The sequence below is a fragment of the Mytilus edulis genome, chromosome 7 (genome assembly GCF_963676685.1).
Source record: "Mytilus edulis chromosome 7, xbMytEdul2.2, whole genome shotgun sequence".
Lineage (NCBI taxonomy): Eukaryota > Metazoa > Mollusca > Bivalvia > Mytilida > Mytilidae > Mytilus > Mytilus edulis.
The window spans coordinates 41,246,012-41,273,316 of record NC_092350.1 but is presented as its reverse complement, the minus strand read 5'-3'; the positions used below and the strand labels follow the sequence as shown (position 1 = coordinate 41,273,316).

Below are 27,305 nucleotides of genomic sequence, written 5' to 3'. Positions count from 1 at the left end.
TACTTATGTATTAAAAGCCACTGTAAATGTAGTTTTCTTTTTTGAAAAAAATTGGAAATGGGGAATGTGTCAAAGAGACAACAACCTGACTAAAATGCAGAAAACAGTCAAATGCCACCAATGGATCTACAACACAGCAAGATAACCCTACATCTGGAAACAAGCTTAAGCTGACCCCTAAACAAAATGTGTACTAATTTAATGGAAATGGACATCCCACCAAACTCCTAAACATATCAAAAAAACTTAAATTTAAAAACATACAAGACTTACAAAGGCCAGATTAAGAGGCTCCTGACTTTAGACAAGCACATAATATTCTGTGAGATCTCACCCTCCCCTTTGCCTCTAGCAAATGTAGAATAAACAAAAATACAGCAATAAGCACAGAACTCAGTGCAATACAGGGATAAATTGTTTGATAATTGTCTGCATACTCATTTATCATTGTTCTACTCCATTGAACTAAATAATATATATTAACTTAACTAAAGTATTTATACTACTGTGGATTTGTTTAATATATTCAGGGTTTAAATTTGTGGATTCAAGAAAAACTGTAATTAAGTGAATATTTTATTTGGTGGTTTTCACATAGATATTATCAAGCTAGCCTAAAGGAAACTTGTTATTTTATTTTAATATTCAAATTTGTGGTTCACATATAACCTAAAAAAATAAATAAATCAGTATCCCATGAATATTATAATATAATAATATAATAATAAATTTACATTATTTACAAGACTGTTAAGGTTAAAAGCACTAACTGGTCCACACAAATCTACGATCCATTTACTAATTCACTCAAATAGATTATTAAATCACAAAATATTGTGCTCATATATAAAACAAAAAATATTGTAAAATGAATAAAATCTGTGAAATAAATAAAGAAATAAACATAATTTGATTATATTCGTAAACATATTTTAACACTTTTGATTTCTAAAACAAAAATCAGTCATAATAATATAACAAGTATAAAAAACATAGTAAATTTTAAAAAGTCAATAGTATTTACAATATCACAATAAGTCGTGCATAATATGAAAAATATTCAAAATAAAATAAACATTGCATTTGAATGATTTTTACATTGCAGTTTAAACAAACAATGATGATGTTAACTGAAATGAGATTTGTCTTTCAATCTTTTAAATTCTTTTGTCTATATTTCAAAATTTCCCAAATAAATTTGAGAATGGAAATGGGGAATATGTAAAAGAGGCAACACCTCAACCATAGAGCAGCAGACAGCCAAAGGCCACCAAAGGGTTTTCAACACAGAGAGAAAGTCCTGCAACCCAAGGTGGGCTTCAGCTGGCCCCTAAAACAAATGTGTACTAGTTCAGGGTCAGATACTAGCTATAAATAGAGATCTCATTATGGATTGAACTAGTAAAAGTGTACTAAAATTATAACAAACAGTGTATTTTTATTCAAGAAAAAACTATCAATTAATGTCTGGACCATTTATTTACACCAGTGTATTATTTTCTATACTTATCATTTTATAAGCCTTACTTAATAATTTCAATTGTTTGTTCAAAATGTTTTTCTGAAAGAAAAAAGCATTATCATAAGTTGAATAGTCTAAACATTAGACATAATTTGTCAATAAATGAATGATATTCAGTATGCATATGTGCTTCAATGAAACTGGTCCAAATGATCAGTTTTTTATGCCACAAATATCTGTTATTTTTCAAAAGTCTTATGTTCTTCTGACATTCCTTTTCACCATGACCGTCTTTGAAAAATACTGACCTTGAATATTACTATATCCTTTTTACGAACACCTGAGTGAACATAATTCAATTGGTTCACTAATTTGTTTTATACAAAATAGAAGTGATAATCAAGAAAATGTTAAGGTTTTAACATTGTTGTGTCACATATTTGAATCAATTCCTAATATGGTTTGAAATACATTAATAATAATTCTACATTATTGAAAACTTAAATAATTGTATGTTAAGGCCAAAAATAAATAATTGTTTGTTTCCCCAAACCCGAGCCTATCAAGTCAGGTGAGGGTAGGTAGGTAGGTAAATTATTTTATTTTTTTGGTAAATTATTTTTTTTTTGGTACTTGTAAATAGGAAATTACAAACCATCATTATAGGGCTGTATTTTAAATTCTAGAGTGTATTAAGCTATCAGTTTCCTCATGTCAGACTTATTAAATAAAACTCTATGTATAATTTGAAATAGTTTATTTAATTGGGTTTCTTTTGAGTGGTAATTTTCCAATAATGACACAGTCTTTGTTGCCCCCACAGCTGCACAGGAGGCACATATATCGGGCTGTGCCACGGTAGAGTCATAATACGGAAATTCCACATGTGTACATCACAGTCTATTTGTAGGTGCACATTCACCACGCCTTCAACAGCATCACCTGAAATAAAGAACAACAGAGATCTTTAATAAATAAAAAATAATATCCTAGAGTACTTTGTATATATATATTGGGAATTTTCAATGAAGAACATGTCTAAAATACTGAGCCTTCTGTTTATTATATTAAGCAGTATAATCTGTCAGAAATCTGTCCAAGTTCAACGTCAGAATGTGTTCTAGTAGAATGAAGTTTAAACCGTTCATTGAAGTATGCAATTTTCCACTGAAAGAAGGATTTGAACATTGAACCCATATCAAACACTGAATAACTCAATGGAACATGCATATAAAATACAATCAACTGAGAGTGTTTGTTAAATGTGGAAATGTCATTCAATGTTGGGTCACAAAATCATGCTATGCAAGACAATGTTATTATATATTAAAAATGAAAAGAATATATTTTGGTAATACTATAAAAGCAAACCTTCAGGTGTGATAACAGATCCCCAACAGTAGTCATACTTGGTTAGCAGTCTGTCCAATGCTCTTGATTCTCGAACAGTTACCACTATTTAGAGAAGTATGCATGGGCTGTCTGCTTTAAAAAGACTAGTGTGGAGTGATCTGCTTTTATTAGGGACCAAATGATTAATTTAAATCAATTGCTTTCACATGTTTCAGGCCACGGGTTAAATAAGTAAGGGCATAAGGAAATCATTAGGGAATTTAGGTAAAGGGGTTTGAAAATTTGCAAGAAAAGGAATGCAAACAAAGGTGAGGAGACTCTCCTTATCCTAAAAAAGTCTACCTTTGCTTGCAAGAAATAGATGTTGGGACGGTCACTATTATGCATACCTGTTAACTTGTTAATAGCTTCTTCTTTTCCCTTAGAAAATTTGTTGACAGCTTGACTGGCTCCCATCATTTTGTTAAAGGTGTTGACAACATTTGAGGAGGAGGCTTCTTTTTCTGTAGAGGTCCCATCAATATTAATGTCAATGCAAAATTTCCAAAACTTAAATAGGTATAGGAAGATGTGGTATGAGTGCCAATGAGACAACTCTCTATCCAAATAACAATTTATAAAGGTAAACAATTATAGGTCAAGGTACGGCCTTCAACACTGAGCCTTGGCTCACACCAAACAAGCTATAAAGGCTTGTATAAAGGGCCCCAAAATTACAAGTGTTAAACCATTCAAAGGGGAAAACCAACGGTCTAATCTATATAAAAAAAAACGAAAAACGAGAAACATGTATAAATTACATAAACAAAAAGTCTTTATTAAAGTCTAGTGCAAGTTTCATGTCATCATCGTAGTGTGGACTAAATATTTCAGTAGAAACACTTTGTTTTGATACACGGATGTGTTTTTGTCAAGAGCATCCTTCTCCATTTCAGTCAATTTTAAATCGGCTATAACGTCCTCACATATGTCTTCAAATATTTCCTTCTTCGAAAATCTTCGAATAAACGGCAACAAAAACTGACAGAACGGCGTCCATGTAAATCTATGAACAGTCTAGAGAATATTGTTCTGAATATCGTAAAGACCCGAGACCACGTGGAATAAGAAGCCAAGTCGCGTCATCAAGGCGTTTTCAACAATGCTGATTTCAAAGGCGCTTTGAAGAACAGCGTCTCCTTATGTCTTATGTATTTGACTTGTCCATTTCATAGGAGCACCGCACCACCACATGAATTTCGATAAAAAAAAAATTCTACACAAAATCGGCAATAAAATTATTCCGGTCGCGGCGATTTTTCCCGGTCGGTCGGGATTGGGGAAACAAACAATATTTTATTTTAGGCCTAATCATTTCATATATAAACAAGAATGTGTCCTCAGTACACGAATGCCCCACTCGCACTATCATTTTCCATGTTCAGTGGACCGTGAAATTGGGGTAAAAACTCTAGTTTGGCATTAAAATTAGAAAGATCATATCATAGGGGACATGTGTACTAAGTTTGAAGTCGATTGGACTTAAACTTCATCAAAAACTACCTTGACCAAAAACTTTAACCTGAAGCGGGACAGACGGACGGACGGACGAACGAACGGACGGACGGACGGACGCACAGACCAGAAAACATAATGCCCCTCTACTATCGTAGGTGGGGCATAAAAAGAAGATGTGGTATGATTGACAACTGTCATAGTATCTATTACAAGATTGGTGTCATTTCTGTTTTAAAAACAAATTCACAACCACTCACTTCCTGACAATAATCAGCAATTTCAAAATGAAATAAGAATATGTATAAAAGACATTCTTAATATTATTGCAAACTTTAAAAAAAATATTTAACATAATAATGAGGATGATAAACTTTGAATTTATATGAAATTCTCTTTGTTATTTTAACTTCGAATTTTAAAATGATGAGAATTTTAAAACAAAAAAAATCTGAAAACAAAACATTGTATTTGCAAAGTTAAACATGATTTATTTATAAATGATAAAAGAAACTCCCAGGAATTAAAAGGAAATCTAATGACAAAATGTCCATTTGTAAACATGGTAAACACAAAACTGCTTTAAAATAATTGCTAACAGATCAGAATATTCTTGTATAATACATTTGTCATAATAACAAATAATTGCTGAAAAAAAGATATTTCTATTTATTTTTTTCTTCAAAAGATTTGCTATAAAAGAACTGCTGCATAACACATTCCTTGTTTTACTTAGACATTTTGAATATCAGATTTGGTTCCATGCCCTGTTTTCCAATGTATCTCAATAGGTTTAAAAGATTTACAGCACATTGCTACCTCTTTCAGTATTCTCCGCAGGATATCTCCAAGGGGTCCAAACATATGTCTAAAGCTTACAGCTGCATTCCACAGGAAAATTCCAAAAGGCTGAACAAATCCATTGAAAAATATGGAAAGCAATGGTTTAAAGAAAAATTCTCCAATTGTTCCCAGGACTCCAACCACTAGTGGTTGTAAAACATACTTCAACACATAGTTTAAAGTCTCCACAAGTAGTAGTATTGCTATGCTGGTGATTATTCTAATAACTCCAAAAAATTCTTGATAAATTCTTGTCAGAATTCTTTCAAATCTGAAAAATAAATTATTTTATAAACAAATCATTTGACAAAACATGACGTTACTTTCACTTTCATACTATTTGTATTGAAAACTATAAACATCCCCTCCCATTTCCTCAAAGTAATTTATATTAAATACCCCCCTGTCTACATGTTTTTTTTATATTTAAATTGGCATTGTCCTATACAAATTTATCCATTAATGTTATTATGACACTGTAGATAGACACCTAACACAATCATAGATAAGTGTTTAAAATAGCCAGATATTGATATTTAAGTTTTCTTGTATAAATTTTTGAAGCAAACACAAGAATATAATCAGTTCAAACAAAGTTTCTAGTTATCTATTCGATCAAAGTCATAATATTTGAATGTTAAAACATCATACTTGTTCATTTAAATAAAGAGATCTGACAAAAGGAAATGCCTTTACAAATCCTTATCCATACAATTCATATCATAGTATGTGTATATGCATAGATCATTAAGTGCTGCAGTGATTCAGGGGAGGCAATTCCTTATTTCATAATAAACAGCTGCGCCATGAGCGCATGATACGCCCGACGTCTTGTGTGGAAGTTTCATGCAATAATCATAAATAGTTTCTGAGAAAGTTTTAAGCAATAACCATATATTGTTTTTGAGACACGGCGGGACATGTGAAATCCCCAACCCTGTTTTTTTTTACAAAAAAGTAAATTTCACTAAAATAAAATTTTGAATCAAAACCAAAAAGTATACAGATCTTTAGATTAATATAACAAAGAAGTGTGTAAAGTTTTAAGCAATAATCAAAAATTATTTTTGAGATACAGCGCGACATGTAAAAAAAAACCTCCCCTGTTTAACAAAATACTCAATAACTCCAAAACAAGGTTTTGAATCATCACCAAAAAGTATACAGATCTTTAGATTAATATAACAAAGAAGTGTGTAAAGTTTTAAGCAATAATCATAATTGGTTTTTGAGATACGGCACAACATGTAAAAAAAACCTCCCTCTTTTTTTACAAAATACTCAATAACTCAAAAATGAAATTTTTAATCATCACCAAAAAGTATACAGATCTTCAGATTAATATAACAAAGACATGTGTAAAGTTTTAAGCAATAATCATAAATCGTTTTTGAGATATGGTGCGACATGTAAAAAAACCCTCCCCCTTTTTTTACAAAATACTCAATAACTCAAAAATAAAATTTTGAATCATCACCAAAAAGTATACAGATATTAAGATTAATATAACTAAGAAGTGTTTAAAGTTTTAAGCCATAATTAAGAATTTTTTTTGAGATACGGTGCGACATGTGAAAAAAACACACCCCTGTTTTAGTTACAAAGTGCCGTAACTCAAAAAGTTTTAATCCTATTTTCACCAAAAAGTATACAGATCATTTGACCATCATAAGAAACAACTATGTTAAGTTTCATGAAATTTGGATAAGTCGTTCTCAAGTTACGGTGCGACATGTTTACGCCGGACAGACAGACGGACAGACGGACGGACGGACGGACGGACACCGGACATTTGTATACCATAATACGTCCCGTCAAAATTTTGATGGGCGTATAAAAACTTTATGTTTTGGACTATTTTGTCAGATTTTTGGAATCCTCTGGTTTTATCCATAAGAATGCCTTAAAAATAATTGCCCATTGACCCTCATTTTTCTTTTTAAAAATATTTTACATGTTAAAAGATAAGCCATCTGTAAAGTCTTATAAAAATTCAATTATTCTGCAAAAGTTTTTGAGAACTTATACTTGTCAATGATAAAGCTATGAAAAGTCTAGACAGAATATTTTCCCACCAAAATTTCAATGGCTAATATCTCGAAAACAAGCACATTGACCTAGATATATTTTTTTTGCTCTTTTGATTCCTTTGTTTATCCCTTATCAAAATAAACTAATGTTTTGAAAAGTTAATTATTTTGAAATTGAGAAGCGAACTTTCTTAAATATTAGACATAAGGAGTGATTTGATTATATGTAAAGATTAGATATTTTTTCAGTGAGTTTTGGTGTTTAATGCCACAATCAGCATTAGTGGCTATTTCATGGTGGTCAGATTTTATTGGTGGAGAAGTTATTCAAGTTAAAACCTTTGGAACTTCTAAATATTAATTTCTTTTGAAGTATTCTACGTTCTTTTAAGTTTGCAATTTTATAAATTTGTAAAAAAGAAATCGAAATAATTTCAATAATCAAGTCAATCTAAACATTTGTTTATGTAATTTATACGTGTTGCTCGTTTCTCGTTTTTTTTTTATATAGATAAGACTGTTGGTTTTCCCGTTTGAATGGTTTTACACTAGTAATTTCGGGGCCCTTTATAGCTTGTTGTTCGGTGTGAGCCAAGGCTCTGTGTTGAAGGCCGTACATTGACCTTTAATGGTTTACTTTTATAAATTGTTATTTGTATGGAGACTTGTCTCCTTGGCACTCATACCACATCTTCCTATATCTATTTGAAAATCAGCTGTGAACACAAATGTTCAATCAATATACATTGTGTAACAAGTCAAATATTTTACACTTACTTTTCAGCAATCTTTGGCATAAATGCCTGCTCAGCTTCATCTTCTACTTCATACTGTTGAAGGTTGTTAGTATGGCCAAAATAATAGGTATATCTGAAAAATAAACAGGATTAAAATGAATCATATAAGTGATCAATGCATTAATTTTCTTTAACCTCCAATCATCTATTTAATAACCAAAACATCTTCCAAATATGAAAAAGAGATTTAATTTCACTCTTTCAGATGTAAATCTTTATATGACGTAGTAAGTTGTAAAACAATTTGGCAATAGTAAAAAACACCCCCAAAACATTTAAATAAATGGACTAGTCTATCATCTGAAAATTAATGAAAAAAAAATCTATTTTAAATCATTCTTAAATTATCTGGACTTTGTTACAATATTTGTTTTCTTGACTTTAAAAAAGTGTTTGTTGCCCTAGGGTTTCATGAAACAAAATATCAGAAATTAGGATTGCTTGACTGTTGGTATTTTACTCCACTCTGGGAACTTTTTCTTAATATATCGAGGCTGTCAGTTTTTATTTGTGTCAGTTTTTATTGGTGTAGGAAGCCTGTGAAATGTCTGAAATTTTTCTGAACCTTTTTACACACATGCGCTAAAATCTAATTATTATCATCACTTCTATTATACTATTAAAAAAAAGCTAGCTTAGACAAACATCTTATGATAAAAGTAGCTTATTATGCCTACAGCAAAACAGAAAACATAATAATAAATATCAGGATTTAGGTAATAAATAAAGATTAAGTAAAAACATCATGATTAGAACATTAACTTAAATTACAAAACTAATCTATGTAAACAATTACCGGTAAGTCATACATATTTGAGATTATATTTGTTAACCAAAATAGATTAAGTTTCAATATCTATCTGACCCTTACATCAATAACGAAGTGAACTAAATATTAGCCAACAGTAATATTCTTTTCTTTATCGCTAATAAACCAAAGTAATATAGATATCATTGTTTTTTCTAGTGACGATTACATATGAGTGGATTGATGTTGCATTTCTGTATATATAATATGTTTAGAGATTATATTTCTTGAGAAAAAAAAATATAAGTTTCAATATGTATCTGATCCTAAAATCAATAATGAAGTGAACAAAATATTAGCCAGCAGTAGTATCTTTTTCTCTAAGGCTAATTAGCCAAAGAAATAGATATTTTTGTTGTTTTTGTTTAGTGCCACTTAGTGCCACTGGACTTTTTTTCCCTATACCCAACATCTCCTTATAATTATAGCCAGATAATACAATATACAGGGCATGTGGAGATTTTTGTCATTGGCAATCAAACCACATCTTCTTTTTTATATATCTTTTTTTAAAGCTTTAAAAAAGGGAACATTTTCTATGTTCAGTGAACCGTAAAAATAAGGTAAAATCTCAAATTTGGCATAAAATTATAAAATTCATATAATAGGGAACATGTGTACCAAGTTACAAGTTGATTGTACTTCAAATTCATCAAAAACAACCTCGACCAAAAAATTTCACCTGAAGTGGGACAGACTGATGAATGAACGGACAAACTGACAAATAAACCGACGCACAGACTAGAAAACATAATGCCCATAAATGGGGCATACAAATTTGCAAACAAGTAAAATGTTATAGCTTGATAGCAAGCAATCATATCCTTATGCAGCACACAAAAATATCTTAAAACTAAACCAAAAAGCTACAATTTTATTCAAAGCCAACAACATTTTATTTTATTATTCAAGGCCAAGGAATGTAATATCTATTAAACTAGAGGCTCTTAAGAGCCTGTGGTGCTCACCTTGTTCTATGTGCATATTAAACAAAGGACGCAGATGGATTCATGACAACATTGTGTTTTGGTGATGGTGATGTGTTTGTAGATCTTACTTTACTGAATATTCTTGCTACTTACAATTTTCTCTATCTATAATAAACATGGCCCTTTAGTTACAGAGGAAAATATTTTGTAAAAATTTACAAAAAATTACTAAATTAATAAAAATTGTTAAATATTAACTAGAAAGGGCAATAACTCCTTAAGGGGTCAACTGACCATTTTGGTCATGTTGACTTATTTGTAGTTCTAACTTTGTAAACATTATTGCTGTTTACAGTTTATCTCTATCTATAATAGTATTCAAGATTATAAACAAAGACGACAAAATTTCTTTAAAAATTACTAAATGGGGGGCAGCAACCCAACAACCAGTTGTCCGATTCATCTGAAAATTTCAAGGCAGATAGATCTTGACCTTTTAAACACTTTTACCCCCTTGTCAAATTTGCGATAAATGCTTTGGTTTCAGAGTTATAAGCCAAAACCTACATTTTACCCCTATATTTTATTTTTAGCTTGGTTGGTTGGCAGGGTCACTGGACACATTTTTTAAACTAGATACCCCAATGATGATTGTGGCCAAGTTTGGTTAACTTTGGCCCAGTAGTTTCAGAGGAGAAGATTTTTGTAAAAGTTAACGACGACAGACGACGACAACGACAATTGCCAGGTGAGGTGAGCTAAAAAGGGGATGGTGTTTTTAAAGAGAATGGGATAGTTTGTATTTAATTCTTCCTTGCTGAGACTGCTCTTCTGAATTTTGAGGTATATATATATAAACAAGAGAAACCAATGGAAACATAGGAATAGGATGAGATGCTAGCATTAACTTCTTATTTTCTCTTCTGATACAATTTTTATTTTAATGTACAAGAACATGCTATGAACATTGCAGCAACTGCATATATTAATACTGTACATATAACTGCTAGCATCTTGTATACTAATATATTCAAATTCCAAACTTAATATATTACCCTAAAACCACACTCATAAAAAATAAAACCAAAACTTTGCTCTTGCCCCATACACCTTATATCATTGAGTGCTGTTAAAGAACAAGTGGCACTAGTTTGCAGTAAAACCTGGGTAAACCTGACCATGAATAAACCTTTTCCCTGTTCCATTGAAAATTAAAGTTTCATTTTTTCCCATTTAAAGACTTTGTAAAATTACTCTCTGTAAATTGGACCGTGTATTCCAAATTTTGATCAAATTAGGCATTCCCAATACTCTTAATTACATTTTTGTTACCTTTTTATTAATTAACTTTACATGATAACAGTATAGATCCAATTGTAGTCAACACACAATTGTTCAAACAAGATGATTTTCAGGATTATCAATTAGCAACTGTGAACCTCATTATTGAAACACTATTAAGTTTTAATCAAAATAAACTGAAAGAATTAGGAATATATATTTCATTTATAACTTGATAAATTTCAAATAGCAGGCTTAGAAATATGTATTTTCAAAATGCTGGGTTCCCTGTTGTGAACCCTAACCTTAAACCAAAGACCCTTATAATGAATAAGACCTGGATGACTAAATTCCATTGTTGAGTTTATAGGTATTGCACATTGTACCACAATTTTTTTTATCATGATGAAATTTCAATTGATGAAATTCTTTATTTTTAATAGGAATTAAATGAATGATGGAAGTAAACTGAAACTCTCAAAGAACAATTAATACAACACGAGGATTTTCATGCAAAAGAAAACAATGCACTTATAGTGAAACTGAAGGTTATTACCATGATTACGATATTTGTGTTTATCAGTTTACAATTTACAGTGAGACAGAATTTCTAAATATAAAATATCTGACTTCACAAGTTTATAACTTTCTGTCAAAACAGAAACCTGAATAATAAACCAAGGGTTATAGTGGACCTACAGTTGAAACCAACCCTTTTTCACTAGTCCAATATCAAGCTAGTTTGTACAGGTTCTACTGTGTAAGTCTGACAAATAGTTAATTCACAGAAATTGAATATATTGCATTGCATGTTCAAATGAAAGATTAAAAGCTTTGATACATTAAAAGTAAACTGCTTGTTAATCAAATCCAAACTCTCCTTACCTGAATTTCATTCTGTTTCAAATAAAATACTATTTATATAGTAAATTAATAGATGTGAACAGATGCAAATGTGTTCAAAAATGTCACCCTATCACTCAAACATTGTCCAAGACTGTAAACTGTCTATTGAAGAAATATTTAAAGAAAGATTTATTTATTTTTTAAACTTTACAATAGATTAACTTCATATGACCAATATCACGGCCCGGGCAATGGAGGGGAATAATTAGCTGTTTTATGTTTTTTATACATTTTTTGAAAACCAAGTCCAACATCATACATGTTGTTTACATGAAATTTAGCTGAAACTGTTATCTAATAGAGTCTCAGACATACAGCTAAACTTTCAGCCTCTGATTGTTATATCTTGAACTTTCAGCCTCTGATTGTTATATCTTGAACTTTCAGCCTCTGATTGTTATATCTTGAACTTTCAGCCTCTGATTGTTATATCTTAAACTTTCAGCCTCTGATTGTTATATCTTGAACTTTCAGCCTCTGATTGTTATATCTTGAACTTTCAGCCTCTGATTGTTATATCTTGAACTTTCAGCCTCTGATTGTTATATCTTGAACTTTCAGCCTCTGATTGTTATATCTTGAACTTTCAGCCTCTGATTGTTATATCTTAAACTTTCAGCCTCTGATTGTTATATCTTGAACTTTCAGCCTCTGATTGTTATATCTTGAACTTTCAGCCTCTGATTGTTATATCTTGAACTTTCAGCCTCTGATTGTTATATCTTGAACTTTCAGCCTCTGATTGTTATATCTTGAACTTTCAGCCTCTGATTGTTATATCTTGAACTTTCAGCCTCTGATTGTTATATCTTGAACTTTCATATGGAATTTTAGTGTTAAGACACATTAGTCAGAATTTGGTGAATTACTTTGTAATATTTATTGATTTAAACATAATTTCATCAGCTCTTTAATCCCTCAACATTACTATCATGCAGGAGAAGTTAAAGAGCTGAAAACAAAATCAATTCCTATAGATTATTCTTAATTTTTTGGTTGAATCACCTAACATGGATCAAGAACAAAAAGCAAAAAAACCTTCAAAAGTTAAAATAGTTGATAATTTTTTTTTTAAATTAAAGACTTACGCTCCCTCATCCTCTTTTGTTACATAAGGTGGGAAGATGGGGGCTGCATATGACTGGAACATCTTTAAATCATCCTCTGTAGTTTCTGGAACTTCTTCTTTATCTGCCAACCCTGATGCACGGAAGATATCTTGTGTTGCCCTCAATGCTATAGGTTTTAAGTCACTAGGCGCTGGCTGCTGGGGTCGATGCTCTTGTCGTTGTCTTGACTGCTGAGGTACATCCTTAAAAATTAGACAGTAAATTATTTTTTTTCCTACATACAGTAAATATATATAAAACAAGGAGATGTTGTATGATTTCCAATGACAAAATATCCTGTAAAGTCCAATTGAAGCAGAATAGGACATAATGTATAGTCAGCTATAAAATGCCACAACATGATTTTAAATTTTATGTTTACACAAAATTAGACAAATATATATTCAATATGTCTCAAGTCAAGGTAAATAGAGCATAAACATAGTTTTAGCTATCATTTGATGAACTCTATATATGTTTAACTTGAATTGATCAGTTTTTGCCTGTAATATAAACATTCTATATTGTGTGCACGATCAACACTTTTACAAAACTATAAAGTTACTAAAAGAAGCATTCAATGGTAATAAATACATTTTTTCATGAAAACAAGATTTCTATACATTTTCCTGTTCACTTTCTTGTGGAAGCTGGTGGCATCATGCATCATACATTTCAATTTGAAATGAAGGTTAATTTAGATTGCTGTTACCCAATCAGATTAACAAACATGTAATGCAATTACAGTGTAACCTGTGTTATACGACTGACTTGGGGACTAGAAAAAAATGTTGGATTAAGCATAGTGTTGGAATACTCAGGTGTCTGATTAGGGAGATTACACTATTGTATTAAACATTTACATCAATCTGATTGAATCACTCAATGAATTAAAACACAAGCTTAAATAAAACTTTATAGGATCTATGAAAACTTACATTTTGATTTCTGTTATTATTTTTTGGTGTTTTGCCTCTTCCTGAAAGCCTAGCAATCTTTTCACCAAACCCACTGGTTAAACTCTTCCATGTAGGTTCAGATCTATTTGTACCCATTGGGTCATCATATAATGGATCTAAAAAAACATAAACACAACCATATATATAATATATATATGTATATGCAATTTTGCGTCAGTCTAAAGTCAGGGCCTTAGTTAGTCTTGTATAGTTTTTAATTTTAGTTTCTTGTGTATAATTCAGAGTTTAGTAGGACATCCATTATCACTGAATTACAGTGATTTTGCTAGCGCTCGTCACTTTCGTAATTTACAAAAGGGTTTTCCCATTGAAGAAAGTATTTCAAATCAATTTTTCGCATTAAAAACTACAAATCTACCTGTCTTTATGTTTTTGACAAGTTTATGACCCCCAGGTAATTAACATTTTCAACAGGTGTTACAAGTTGTGATTACAACGTATCCGCTTATCGCTATCAGATGGGTCGCTAATCCGTTAATTATTAATAAACCTCATAATTGACCATCATAATTATTTCCCCAGGAGAATCAGTCAGTTGGCTTTTCAACAACCAGGAATAAAGTTTCGTCATTTGTTAGAAATTTTTACCCCCTGGACAGTTCGCATTTGAATCTCAATATTTCTCAAACAATCACAATTTGAAGTTCGTTTGTCAAAGATTCGTCATTTGAACACATTTGCGTCATAATTAATATAAATTCCCATCAAATACTTTCGACAATTTCCATTTAAAATATAGAATTTTATTCAAAACGTTCTGAGACGTCTTCACGAGTTAAACAGGGGCTTCCTGTACTGTGTGCTATGCATGCGTAAAAGTATACCTGTGACTATTTATAGAGTAGTAGTAAATATGATCTATTCTTGATTTGTTTACAACCTCCTTTCAGTCATTATACTTGTTCCAAAAAGGATTTTATACAGTTTCAACTTAATAGAAATGATTTCCAAATTTCGATTTAGACGTTTTACAAGGATAATGATTATGCAGTGATATATAATCATTGCAAGTTATTTTTTGCTGTGATTCCTTGTTTAAAAAAAAATGAATCCAACTTTTGTTGATTAGGAATGTCCTCTGGAACAAACTGAAGAGAAATTGTGAACTAAGTTTCCACATGCCATGTCAGAATCTTTCATAATAAGGGCCAATACAGTCAAATCATACAATACTGACTGCCAATCATGCCTAAGGCTTTTAAAATTTGACAAAGTCAAAGATGAAGCTAGACTTAGCTAGTAACATGCATACATCCTTGGTCCCTTGCTGTTACACAAAAAAAAGGTTGATTTTCATAGTGCGCAAAAGTGACTAAAGCTCTCAAAATCCTAGCTTAAACCCTGCTGAACTAGTATACATATTTGTTTAGGGTCCAGCTGAAGGATGCCTCTGGGTGAGAGAGTTTCTCGCTACATTGAAGACACATTGTTTGACTTCGGCTGTTGTCTGCTCTATGGTCAGGGTTGTTGTCTCTTTGACACATTCCCCATTTCCATTCTCAATTTTATATGTCTGAAAATTACAACCAACAGTAGTAGAATTTTATGCCCACAAATTTTTGTCCCTAAATGGGCTTGAACTCACACCTTTGATACACTACAGCACCAATCGTTAGCCTCATGTCCAGCGCTCTAGATCATTTGACCACATCTGCTATATATATTGCTAGAAACAAATGATTTTCAAAGATTACAAATTCAACTTTTAGCTTGAGCTACTATCTATCCTCTTTGGAAATAACAAGTATTAAAAATATTATACAGATGTCATTTCTATGTATGACTGAAACGCTGTACATGTGTACCAGACAGAAACAGTTAAGTCATTCTATCATTACAATTATCTCTAAAACGTTTTGTTTGTTTAAATGTTACATTATTTTAATCCTCAAAAATGTATTATCAAGTTATTGCCAATAATGGTCTTATACATATAAAGCAATTTTCATGAAGCAGTTATAAATTTTAGATATATGTCCGTTATTTCACACAGTTGACCTAAACAATTGCACATGACTGTATATAATGTAGTCATGCATGTAGTATAGTCTATTGCATGATAATTTCAGTAAAAACATCATCATGTAAAGAAGTCTATATAAAGTTTGATGTCACTTCTATTAGTATATGTATGGAAAAGAATAAAAAAAAATTGTTAAGATTAGATTTTTTGTATAAAGTTGTACCTTGGTGCTGTAGTTGAAGTTTAAGTGATTCAGCTTCTTGTTCTCTCTGTTTCTCAACAGTAAAATTTTGTCTTAATTCCTGTAGAGTCTTTTCATCAGCATCTGAATCCCAGGAATTCACACCTAATAAAAATATAATTATATATGTAACTACTCATGCATCCTCAATCATTTCATGTTTGATGGTGGCGTGAAGTATACATTTAAAACAAGAATCTGTCCATAGTACATAGATGCCCTTCTGGCTCTTTCATTTTCCATGTTCAGTGGACCATAAAATTGGGGTAAAAACTCTAATTGGACTTCAACTTCATCAACAAGAGGCTCTCAAGAGCCTGAATCGCTCACCTTAATTTTTTTGGTTAAATCTCTCATCAATAAAATTGAGAATGGAAATGGGGAATGTGTCAAAGAGACAACAATGATTATTTTGGCTTTTCAATTTATTTTCTCCTATGTTCTATTTTAGCCATAGGAGCTATGTTTCTTGACATACAAGGAAATAAAATATAAAATTTATACTAGATACTCTGAAACTCATTTAGCCTAAGTTTGGCTGAAATTGATATACATGTAGCAGTTTCAAAGGAGAAGATTTTTAAAAGTAAGTCAACATGATGAACAAATTGTGAAAAAAATCTTTATAGGGCAAAAACTCCTTAAGGGGTCAATTGACAATTTTGGTCAAATTGACTTAATTGTAGATCTTACTTTGCTTAACATTTTTGCTATAAACAGTTTATCTGTATCTATAATAATATTCAAGATAATAACCAAAAACTGCAAACTTTCTTTAAAATCATCAATTCAAGGGAATTATACCTGAAAAACCAGTTACCCAATTCAGCTGAAAATTTCAGGACAGGTAGACCTTGACCTAATAAATACTATAACTTCTTGTCTTATTTGCTCTAAATGCTGGAGTTTTGGAGATATAAGCCAAAAACTGCATTTTACCCTGTGTTCATGACGGCCATGTTTTTTGACGAAATAGAAAATAAAACACAAACTTTATTTTATACACCCTACTGATCATTCAGTTGAAGTTTGGTTGAATTTGGTTGAGTAGTTTTAGAGGAGAAGATTTTTTAAAGTTAGCAAATATGATGAACAAATTGTGAAAAATTGTCATTAAAGGACAATAACCCCTTAAGGGGTCAATTGACAATTTTGGTCATATTAACTTATTTGTAGATCTTACTTTGCTGATCATTTTTGCTGTTTACAGTTTATCTTTTAATCTTTATCTATAATAATATTCAAGATAATGACCAAAAACTGCAAAATGTCCTTAAAATTACCAATTAAGGGGGTTCGCGGGTCTAAATCATTTATATAGGATTTCTCAATATTTTTCTATAAATGAACTTTATCTTATAGTTAAGAGAAAAAAAAAAAAATGGGGTCACCGTTCATTTGCGCTCACAATCTGCCTTCGAAAGAAGCATACATCTTTGTAAAAGTGTTTTTTTCCTGTTGAACTAATAAGAGAAATAAAGGTAATATCGAAATAAAAAAAGAAATTTATTACAGAAATTGCTCAAATTTTACAATAATTTAGTTTAAGTACAGCATATATCGAAATTATATTAAAAAATATAGGTCACCAATGAGTTAAAAGAGATATTTCAATTTTAAAGCCAAAAAATGGCATTTTTCCACCAAAGGGAAATAATTTGGAACTTTTTAGATGATCAGTTTACATTTTAAAAGTCATCTGGGGCCAACACGAATCATTTTTTTTAATTTTTTTTTGTACCATATGATAAAGTAACAACTACAAATGGTAATAAATAAAATTTGTAATGAAAAACAAATGTTTATTTTTTTTCTGAAATTTTTATACCCTCGAGCCTCCTTAATTGGCAGCAACCCAACAATGGGTTGGTTGATTCATCTGAAAATTTCAGGGCTGATAGATCTTGACCTAATGAACATTTTTACCCCCATGTCAGATTTGCTCTAAATGCTTTCATTTTTGAGATATAAGCCAAAAACTGTATTTGACCACTTTGTTCTATTTTTAGCAATGGCGACCATGTTTGTTGATAGATCAAAACTTCGGATACAATTTATAAACTAGATACCCTAAGAAACATTCAGTTAAAGTTTGGAAGTATTTGGCCAAGTAGTTTCAGAGGAGAAGATTCTTGAAATAGTTTACGACGACAGACGACAACAGACGACGGACGACGACGGACGCCAAGTGGTGGCATAAGCTCACATGGCCCTTCGGCCAGGTTAGCTAAAAACTACCTTGACCAAAAACTATAAATAAAATTCTATCTTAAAAATTACAAATGTCTCAGGTTATGGCTTAGATTAAACTTGTAATACAGCTGACATTATAAATTAATATAATAGGTTTTTTTTACAAAACTGTCTTAATTTCTCTAACACCCAAACATTACAAAGGTCACAGACAAATGTCCAGGTTGTTAAACATCACCTAGTACTTTGCTTTTTTAACATTTCATTTCTATGCATAACTTTTTTGTTTATTTTATTTATTTAAACTACAGATACAAATATAATTAGATAAACTTACTTCTGAAGCTTTCTTCCTTTGTGACTGTAGCTTTTCGTTGTTGTTCATTGCCATCACTCGGACTCCTTGCTACATCATACAGATTTCCTTTTCTGTCCTTCCCAGGTCTGGCTGGTTCCCTCTGACCACCAGGTGTAATTGGACCTTCATATAAATAAAATATTTAAATAAGCTTACGTTAATGCTACTTGCAGGTAAATTTTTCTATAATGTTTATTTTGATTTGTACATACAAATGATCTCATTTCCATATCATTCTGAAAAAGATAATTTATTTAGCCCTTTTTACAAATAGATTACTACTTAAAAATTTCGTTTAGAATATAAAAATGTCTTGTCAGAGGTAATGTTTTGTATCTTAAAAACCTGCATTACAATAACTGACACTAAGATGTCATTAAATGAAATTGGATACCCTGCATTTATCATGATTTCCAATAACAAATAGTCAAAATCAAAAGGATGAAAGACCCCCTCCTTAATTTTTTAAAAACTCTCATTTGTCATTGGCCATTATGTCTTGTTTCAAATTAAGATACATGTGCACCCATTCGGGGAAAACTCTCTGAAATGTGTATCTAATACTAACATATCCATATAATTTCACTAGTACTATTATAGCCTTTCATTGCAAATAATTGACAATAAATGTTCCATATATTATCACGATCAAAAATTGCCTAATTTTCTACCTCCCAGCACTGTGTATATATATACATATAATTCTGATAACAAACTTGATACTTAAAAAATGCTTAAGTGTAACTTATCTGATTTTTCTACCATTAAAGTCACAAAACTTTGGAAATATCAATAAAAAAAAAACAAGACAGAAAAAGAGACGGATGGAGTAAATCATCTGTTAATTATTGTAATAAAAAGGCCCTTTCTATACAAGAGCATACACCAAGATAATGTTATAACACAGTTTAACTCCATCAAGCAGAAAGAAACAGCTGTCATCTATTCAAGGACATGAAGGATACAACTGAGAATTGTTAGCCTATGCTATAATTTCATAATTTGTTTTATTAACCCATACCTGTCATTGCCTGTCTAAAGTTGTATGGAGGACTATCATTGGTTTTGGTTTCTACAACCTTACCACGAGAATCTTTCTGGACTGTTGCATATAGAGGAGGTTCTTTTATTCTAAAAAAAAAAAAATTCTACTTAAGAGTTTATATTTTTTTTTATTATAGGATTAAACACCTTTTTAAAGGAATTTATTGGTGTATAAACTCGACCAATTCACTCACAAACAACTAAAAGTCTGAAGGACTTTTATGATACGTTTGTGAGTGACTTGGTCCAGTTAATACACCAATAAATTCCTTTAAAACGGCATTTAATCCTTATAATTCTTTAAAATTGGAAATAAGGAATATATTTTTCCACATGCGTTACCTCTATTACACCTAAATTGTATATTTATGTCATTGAATATGCCTGGCGCATGAATATATTTGTTGGTTAACGCAAAGATTTGTACTCTATAAAATTTGCTATCTGATAAAAAGTTAACTGTAAAAACTCTTATTATTATTCAAATGAATTTTTTTGTGTATCATTTTATTCAACGATTAACGTGCAGTGAAAATAAATTTTGTTAACATCGGTGTTAATATCGCCACCATCTGGTTTACATTGGTTACGAAAAGAAGTTCGGTCAACGTCGTCTATCGAAAAATAACCAACATCCAGATCAACTACCGGAAGTTCTCTCGACCAATCATATCAATGTATTTCCTAATATATAAATCATATAAGAATTATAATTGTATATTGAGACTGATGTCCCAAGTATTTATCTAAATAAATGGTCAAAAATATGAAAAAGCTAAGATGAAACTAATCTGGAGGCGTGAATAAGGTGCAGCAAACATTAGATTTAGTAGTCAGTGTTGCTGAAACACAACTTGAAATTGTTGTCTGCAAGACATGTTTGATGACCCAGCAGTAGTTATGATCTATATATTCCATTATCAATATGTTGGAAACAATTTTTTTTTTTCATTTCTTTCAAACTCCAGGGCTGCAAATTTAAAAGGAAGTAAAATGTGAATGTCAACAATAAAAAATGAACATGATAAGTGAAATGTCAAGCTAACAACTAGTTTTGGCATATGTGGGTATTATGTAAAAACACTAACTAAAAATTTGGAAGGGTTTCATGGAACCCGGTGTCTCACCTACTTTTGCTGTAAATCGCAGGCTCAACAAAATGAGGATAAAAATCAATAAAAATATTCCTCTTGATGCTATCTTTTGATTGTAAGAAGCTTCTGTCCAAGTTTGGTAAAAATCTGAATAGTTTATGAATCTAATAAATGTGTTAAAAATTTTAACTGCAGACATGTACAGTATGTTATATTAACTGGAAGAAAAACTAAGTCCATTTATAAGTTAAATACAGATACACAGGTACAAAATATTAACAAAATTTCCTTCAAGTTATAACTTTTGAGCAAAAATAAGCTTCTGTCAAAGTTTGGTACAAATTAAAAATAGTACAAGAAAGTCATTAAAATTTTTTTTAAATTAACCACAGAGTGAATGTGTTGTTTTCTGACAGAAAATCTAAGTCCATTTAAAAGTAAAATAAGGAAAAAACATATTTATTTTTTACAAAATTTACTTCTGGATAATATCTTATGATCATAAACACAAGCTTCTATCACTGAACTAGTATATATATTGTTTAGGGGCCAGCTGAAGGACGCCTCCGGGTGCAGGAATTTCTCCCTGCATTGAAGACCTGTTGGTGACCTTCTGCTGTTGTCTTCTCTTTGGTCGGGTTGTTGTCTCTTTGACACATTCCCCATTTCCATTCTCAATTTTATTCTGTCCAATTTTGGTAGAAATCCAGTATGGTTTAAGAAAGTTATTAAAATTTCAAAAACTTTAACCACAGAGTGAAAATTTGTGGACGCTGCCGACGAAATGTAGGATCGCTTAGGATCGCTTTTTCGACTTAAGTCGAAGGCTTGACAAAAATTTGATTTCTCACAAGGACAGCTATCATAAATGAATTTTTACTCTATTATGAACATGATGTATGAAAATGTAAAAGACTTTTCGTCACCTGGGCATAAAAATGACTAATTTCCAATCCTGCAACTTCCATAAAATTGGAGGAAAACAATCCAGATACATATTATATGAGTACCTTTCTAATATGTTTAACCATTATATAAGATATAAAAATAAGCTGGAATACCCTGGAGAGACTAACTATGAAATTTGCCTAAAGAGCAATGTCATCGTGAATTGTGAAAAAGTAGAATACAAATTTAGTCTAAATCTGTAATAAACATATAAATTTTTAGAGGAATCAAATTCATTTTTAAAACTTTTCATCTAAAAAGCATATCACTGAATAAGGTACAAAATGCATAACATATTTGCTGCTGAAAGTCAACTATTAAATATATACAAGATAAAACTTACTCTGGTACTTGACTATCATCTCTCTGCCTTTTCTTATCTTCAGAATTTTTCTTGTTATCTGATAAAAAAATATGGATATACATGTTATGATATTCATCTCATGATTTGCCTTTTGTCACCTATTAATACACAAACTTTAGGTGCAGGTGACCGTGTTATCAACTGATTTGGAACAAAATATTTATAACTAATAATTACAGTGTACTTCAAATTTTCTTAAAATATGGCTGGATAATATGACTATTGTGTATCTTTAATTTTTTGTAAGACTCCTTGTTCAAAGTAATAGTGGTAAAAATGAAAAAAACTAGGAATTGTAATGTCTGATCACAATATACACGATATAAAATATTTTCTCCAAAAGTGAAATGATTTAAACTTTCCTTTAACATTATACAAGTTATATGAATAAACTAACTTAATGCCACTGAATATCTTTCTGCAGGCATAGGTTTTGGATCAGCCCTGGAATCCTGTCTACTAAAATCTTCATCTTCTATTTCAATGTCAATCCTTGGTGGCTGAGATAAACCAGGTTGTCTTGGAGATGTAAAGTCTAGAGTACTGTCCCAGTCTGAATCACTATCATTCTGGTCAGCCATCTTCCATCTTCATTGTACATGTAAATAAAATATAATTTTAAATCATGCTAATATAAACAATATGTTCAGTGGTTGTCTTCTGTTTGTGTTATTCATAAGTGTTTCTCCTTTTTATATAGATTAGACTTGGTTTTCCCATCTGAATAGTTTTACACTAGCAATTTTTCGGCCCATTTATAGCTTGCTGTTTGCCAAGGCTCTGTGTTGAAGGCCGTACAAATGTACCTTGACCTACATGTATAATGGTTTACTTTTATAAATTGTTACTTGGATTGAGAGTTGTCTCATTGGCACTCATACCACATCTTCCTATATCTAATATAAACAAGACTGTGTTTTTTTTTACATTTTACAAATTACATGTTTATATATATGAGTGTTAACAATAGTCAAACATGTGTCCTTGCATTATACATGTTATAACTCAACTACATTGTAGATTTCTAATGTGGTCATTGACCATGATTTTGATGCATATATACAATGTAATGAGTATGCATTATGTAGGACTATGTGCTTTTTCTGAGTACTAACTCTCATAAGTGGCTTTTTCATTACATTAATTTATTACTACATGCACATCTATAATGACATTATGGATCCTACATGCATAGTATTATAAAATAAAGTTAAAGGAGATGACTGGCATGATCATGATGATTGTCAATGAAACTGTACACTATAAATCAAAGGATGTGGATGTCAGCAACTATAGGTCACTGAATGAACTTTAACAATAAGTAAAACTCAAACGGCAAAACATGCTCTGAAAGGCCTCGACAAGAGAAAACATAAAACAAAACTAATGAGAAAACCATACACCTTATCGCTATTTAGTCCAATCCGGGAAAAACAGTCATTTACACAACTTCCTGTTTGGGTCATGCCGCCGAAAATAGAGGTCATCAGTAGTGAGCTGAGGGAGGAAAAACTTTAGAAAGCGACCATTAAAAAACTTTGACAGAGTATTATCCACTTTTTTCGAAATTAAAATTGAAGTAAAAAAATATTTTGTATGAAGTATTTACGGTGGTTTAAACAGGTCTCATTAAAAAGTATCTTGCATGGTGCATTGTTTAAACAGGGTCCCAGATAGTTTCAACTGGATGAAAAAGTTGAGTAATTTTAGAACTTATCCGGAATGGAATAAATAGCAATTAGGTGTATTGTAAGCATTAAAACCAATAACAAAAATAATAAGTCAAAAAGTTCATATTTTTGTAAGATGCTTCATGTAATTGCATGAATTATAAAAATATAGTTCATTTTTTTAAAAAGAAAATAATTTGTTTTTTTCCAGCATGTCCAGTCCAATCATTATCTTTGAATGAAAGGTTTAAGTTAATGCATATAATTATATTGCATAAACATCCATATGATTGAAAATGAAATCCCCCATGAGAGGTGTTGACCTGAATTTAATTTTTTTTTTATTCTGTAAACTAATCAACAAATCAAAACGGCATTCAAATGAGGTAAAAAGGCTATTGTACATGTTTAACGTTTTGATTTGATTTCAAACTGTTTTTAACTGTTTTTAAAGAACAAACATCCTTTATATTCAAACAATATAGTACAGGCCTCTACAATAACTTTTTTTTTAACTTGTCCTGTAGGACAAGTACTTACCAAAATGAACTTGTCCGAATGGAATTTTACTTGTCCGAAAAATAATTGTGAACTTTTTTTTTCTTTTAAAAATATAGTTAATTTTTATGTTAATGGCTAGCACAAAGTGAAATAAAAGAATATAACAGTTATAGTTTATATATTTATTATCTAGTGACATCCTAGTCAAAAATGGCTACTGCATTTAGTCAAAAGGGTTCTAATTATCTAGTTGTCATCAATGTCATCATCAGAGTGAGTCAGGATCTGGTAGTGCTCTCAATCCTCTAAACTCATGAGGGTTGAAGCCTGGTCTTTTCTGTCTTCCACTTGACCACCAGTGATTGAAGACTGAGATTGTTAGCAACTTATGTATCTTTTCTGAAAGCACTTGTTCCTATGAACATAGAGCAATTTCTATCTGCTAAATCAGAATAGTTGTTACACGTTTGGCATATCACAGTTTTTGATTTTGACTCATCAACCTTCCCATCATCGTCCGTATGAACAGCATATTTTAACCCAAAGAATTCCTCTTCCCAGCTCGGTAAATACGTCCTCTGTCTTTTAAGCTTGTATTCTTTCTTCCTTTCTTTATACTCTTCTTCGTCTTTTGTTTTTTTCTTTTTCCCAGATGTAGTGAAACCAAATTTTGTTAAGTCCATGATTGTATTGAAGGGGTTTGTTTATAAAATGTCCGTCTCAGTCAATATTGTTATCTTAATCTCAAAGCTGAGTTCCGTATCTTTAAAGCGCATCACTGATAAAGTTTCTCCATTGGAGGTTGTTCTTAATGATCGGAGGAAGATTCAGTAGTAAGAGTGTCGATGACTGGTTTACGTTTACAGAATGTGTTTTTTCTATGCCGAAGTATATGACAAGACAACAGTTTAAATTTATTATCGATTGATTTTGTAATCTTATAACAGGTCAAATTAAATAACATTTTTAGAACCTTATTGATTAACGAATTTCGTTTGATCATCAGAGTGGGATTTAAATTATTTTCTACAGATTATTTTACTTGTCCCATCAGACAAGCTCTACTGGGGTTTTACTTGTCCGCCCTTTTTTACCTCTGGTAGCGGACAATCGGACAAGCGTTAATGTCGAGCCCTGTAGTACATGAAGTTGTAGATTGAAAACACATATGACAATGTAAGAGATGCATAGGATCCTCTTTCGCTTAAAATCCCCCACATAGATTTTGAAAAGTTGACAGTTATACATGTGCGAATGGACCTGATACAACCTGTTACCTGAGGCCCAGACAAAATATTCAAGCAGAAATGTAAAATTTCATTGATCTATCATCCAATGTTCTCTAAGTATATTTTATGATTTTTTCCTTGTTTGGATATATGGAACAATTATATGTAAACAAAAGTAAATAATTAAAAAATAAATATTAAAAGGGGGAAAATTATAAACCCCCGAAACACCGATTGGAATCTGAATTATTATAAGTGTGTGGAACAGGCAGTGACCATGATAAGTTTTTTGCAAAGGTTTAAAATTATACCAATGCATTAGCCCAAACAACAGCAGACAAGGAAGAATATAAGTCAAAGTTGTAGTTCGTCCAAGATTTTGGCGTCATGTAACCTAGAAAGCACTTCCGTTTCCGTTTCTGAGATCTGACGAAAGACCGATTTTATAGACCAGAAAGGATCTTCTTCTTTTGTTACAGAAAACCATCAACGTACTGATGTTTACTTTCCGGCGCATGCCTGGTAAATGTTTTTTAGTAAATTTATGTTGATAAATTTTGTCAAAATATAAATTAACAAAATATTTCTTATTCAAAGTTGTTTTGGTCATATATTTTCGTATTTTCAATTTTTTACAATTTTTCTTTGTTTTTAATTTATACAATTTTTTATTTAGTTTTTAAATATTACATTTTTTATTTTTAGTTTTTTGGTATAAGATAAAAACAAGAGTATCTGTTTATTTCAGATGAGGGTAAGTATCAAGGAGCACGTCGTGTGTGAGTGCATCCTTGAAGTTTTCTGTAGTACTGTTTTTGGTAATTTCAGGGGTTAGTTTGTTCCAGTCTTTGATGGTTTGACAGAAGAAAGAAAATTTATAGCTGTCTTTATTGCAATGAATTTGTCTGTAGGATTCTTTATTGGTGGATCTTGTAGTAGACTGACTCTGTTGTAATACATTTTGCGATGGAATGGCTATCTTTTCATTTACAATTTTGTGGAACATTATAAGCCTTGTTCGTAGTCGGCGTTCTTGTAATGTTTGCCATTTCATGGTATCTAGCATCTCAGACACACTGCTGGTGTTGTGATGTCTATTGCACACATACCTTGCTGCCCGTCTTTGTACTTTTTCCAGTGATTTTATATTTTCGTTTGTAAATGGGTCCCATACAGTACAACAGTATTCCAACTTTGGTCTTATGAGTGTTTGGTATGCTCTTTCTTTAATTGTTTGCGATTGGACTTTAAGGTTTCTTCTGATGAAACCTAAGGATTTATTTGCTTTTGCAGCAGTTTGTTGGATGTGAGTGTTCCATTTTAGGTCTGCTGAGATGGTGATGCCTAAGTATTTTGCATGTTTTACAGATTCTAAGATGTGTCCATACATGTTATAATAAAAGTGGATGGGATTTCTTTTTGTTGTTATATTCATGATGTTACACTTGTCTGGATGGAAAGACATAAGCCAATCTTTTTCCCATTGTATGGCAGCTTCTAGGTCTTCTTGAAGCTTGAGGCAGTCGTTTTGAGTTTTAATTTGTCGGTAGATTATGCTGTCATCTGCAAAGAGTCTGATTTTGCTATGTTGGATGTTGGATGTTGGATAGAACACAATACACTTTATTACAAATATTATTATATATCATGATCATATATATGGACCCATACGGTGCAACATGGAAAAATGATATTGAACAATTGAACA

At 31.2% G+C, this 27,305-nt stretch overlaps 1 protein-coding gene and 1 long non-coding RNA gene across 2 annotated transcripts; both read right to left on the bottom strand.

Moving 5' to 3' along the window:
• Positions 1-2,204: 2,204 nt before the first annotated feature.
• Positions 2,205-3,317, bottom strand: LOC139481470 (uncharacterized). The gene is made up of 2 exons (XR_011654623.1): positions 3,205-3,317; positions 2,205-2,404 (listed from the first exon to the last, which is right to left on the bottom strand). It is a non-coding gene; the product is annotated as an uncharacterized lncRNA (long non-coding RNA).
• A 1,660-nt stretch (positions 3,318-4,977) lies between these two features.
• Positions 4,978-26,018, bottom strand: LOC139481469 (uncharacterized). The gene is made up of 10 exons (XM_071264832.1): positions 25,909-26,018; positions 22,595-22,785; positions 22,177-22,234; positions 19,769-19,878; positions 18,727-18,870; positions 16,179-16,301; positions 13,951-14,087; positions 12,992-13,215; positions 7,960-8,052; positions 4,978-5,423 (listed from the first exon to the last, which is right to left on the bottom strand). Exons 2-10 carry the CDS (start codon positions 22,776-22,778, stop codon positions 5,042-5,044), a joined length of 1,455 nt encoding a protein of 484 aa, XP_071120933.1. The 5' UTR covers positions 22,779-22,785; positions 25,909-26,018; the 3' UTR covers positions 4,978-5,041.
• Between the last annotated feature and the right edge of the window lie 1,287 nt (positions 26,019-27,305).

Coding starts and splice junctions, on each gene's coding strand:
- LOC139481469 (XM_071264832.1), bottom strand. CDS start 22,778: ATGGCTGACCAGAATGATAGTGATTCAGACTGGGACAGTACTCTAGAC. Junction 22,235..22,594: donor AAGATATTCAGTGGCATTAA/GTTAGTTTATTC, acceptor TTTTTTTATCAG/ATAACAAGAAAAATTCTGAA. Junction 13,216..13,950: donor ATAATAACAGAAATCAAAAT/GTAAGTTTTCAT, acceptor CTAATTTTTAAG/GATGTACCTCAGCAGTCAAG.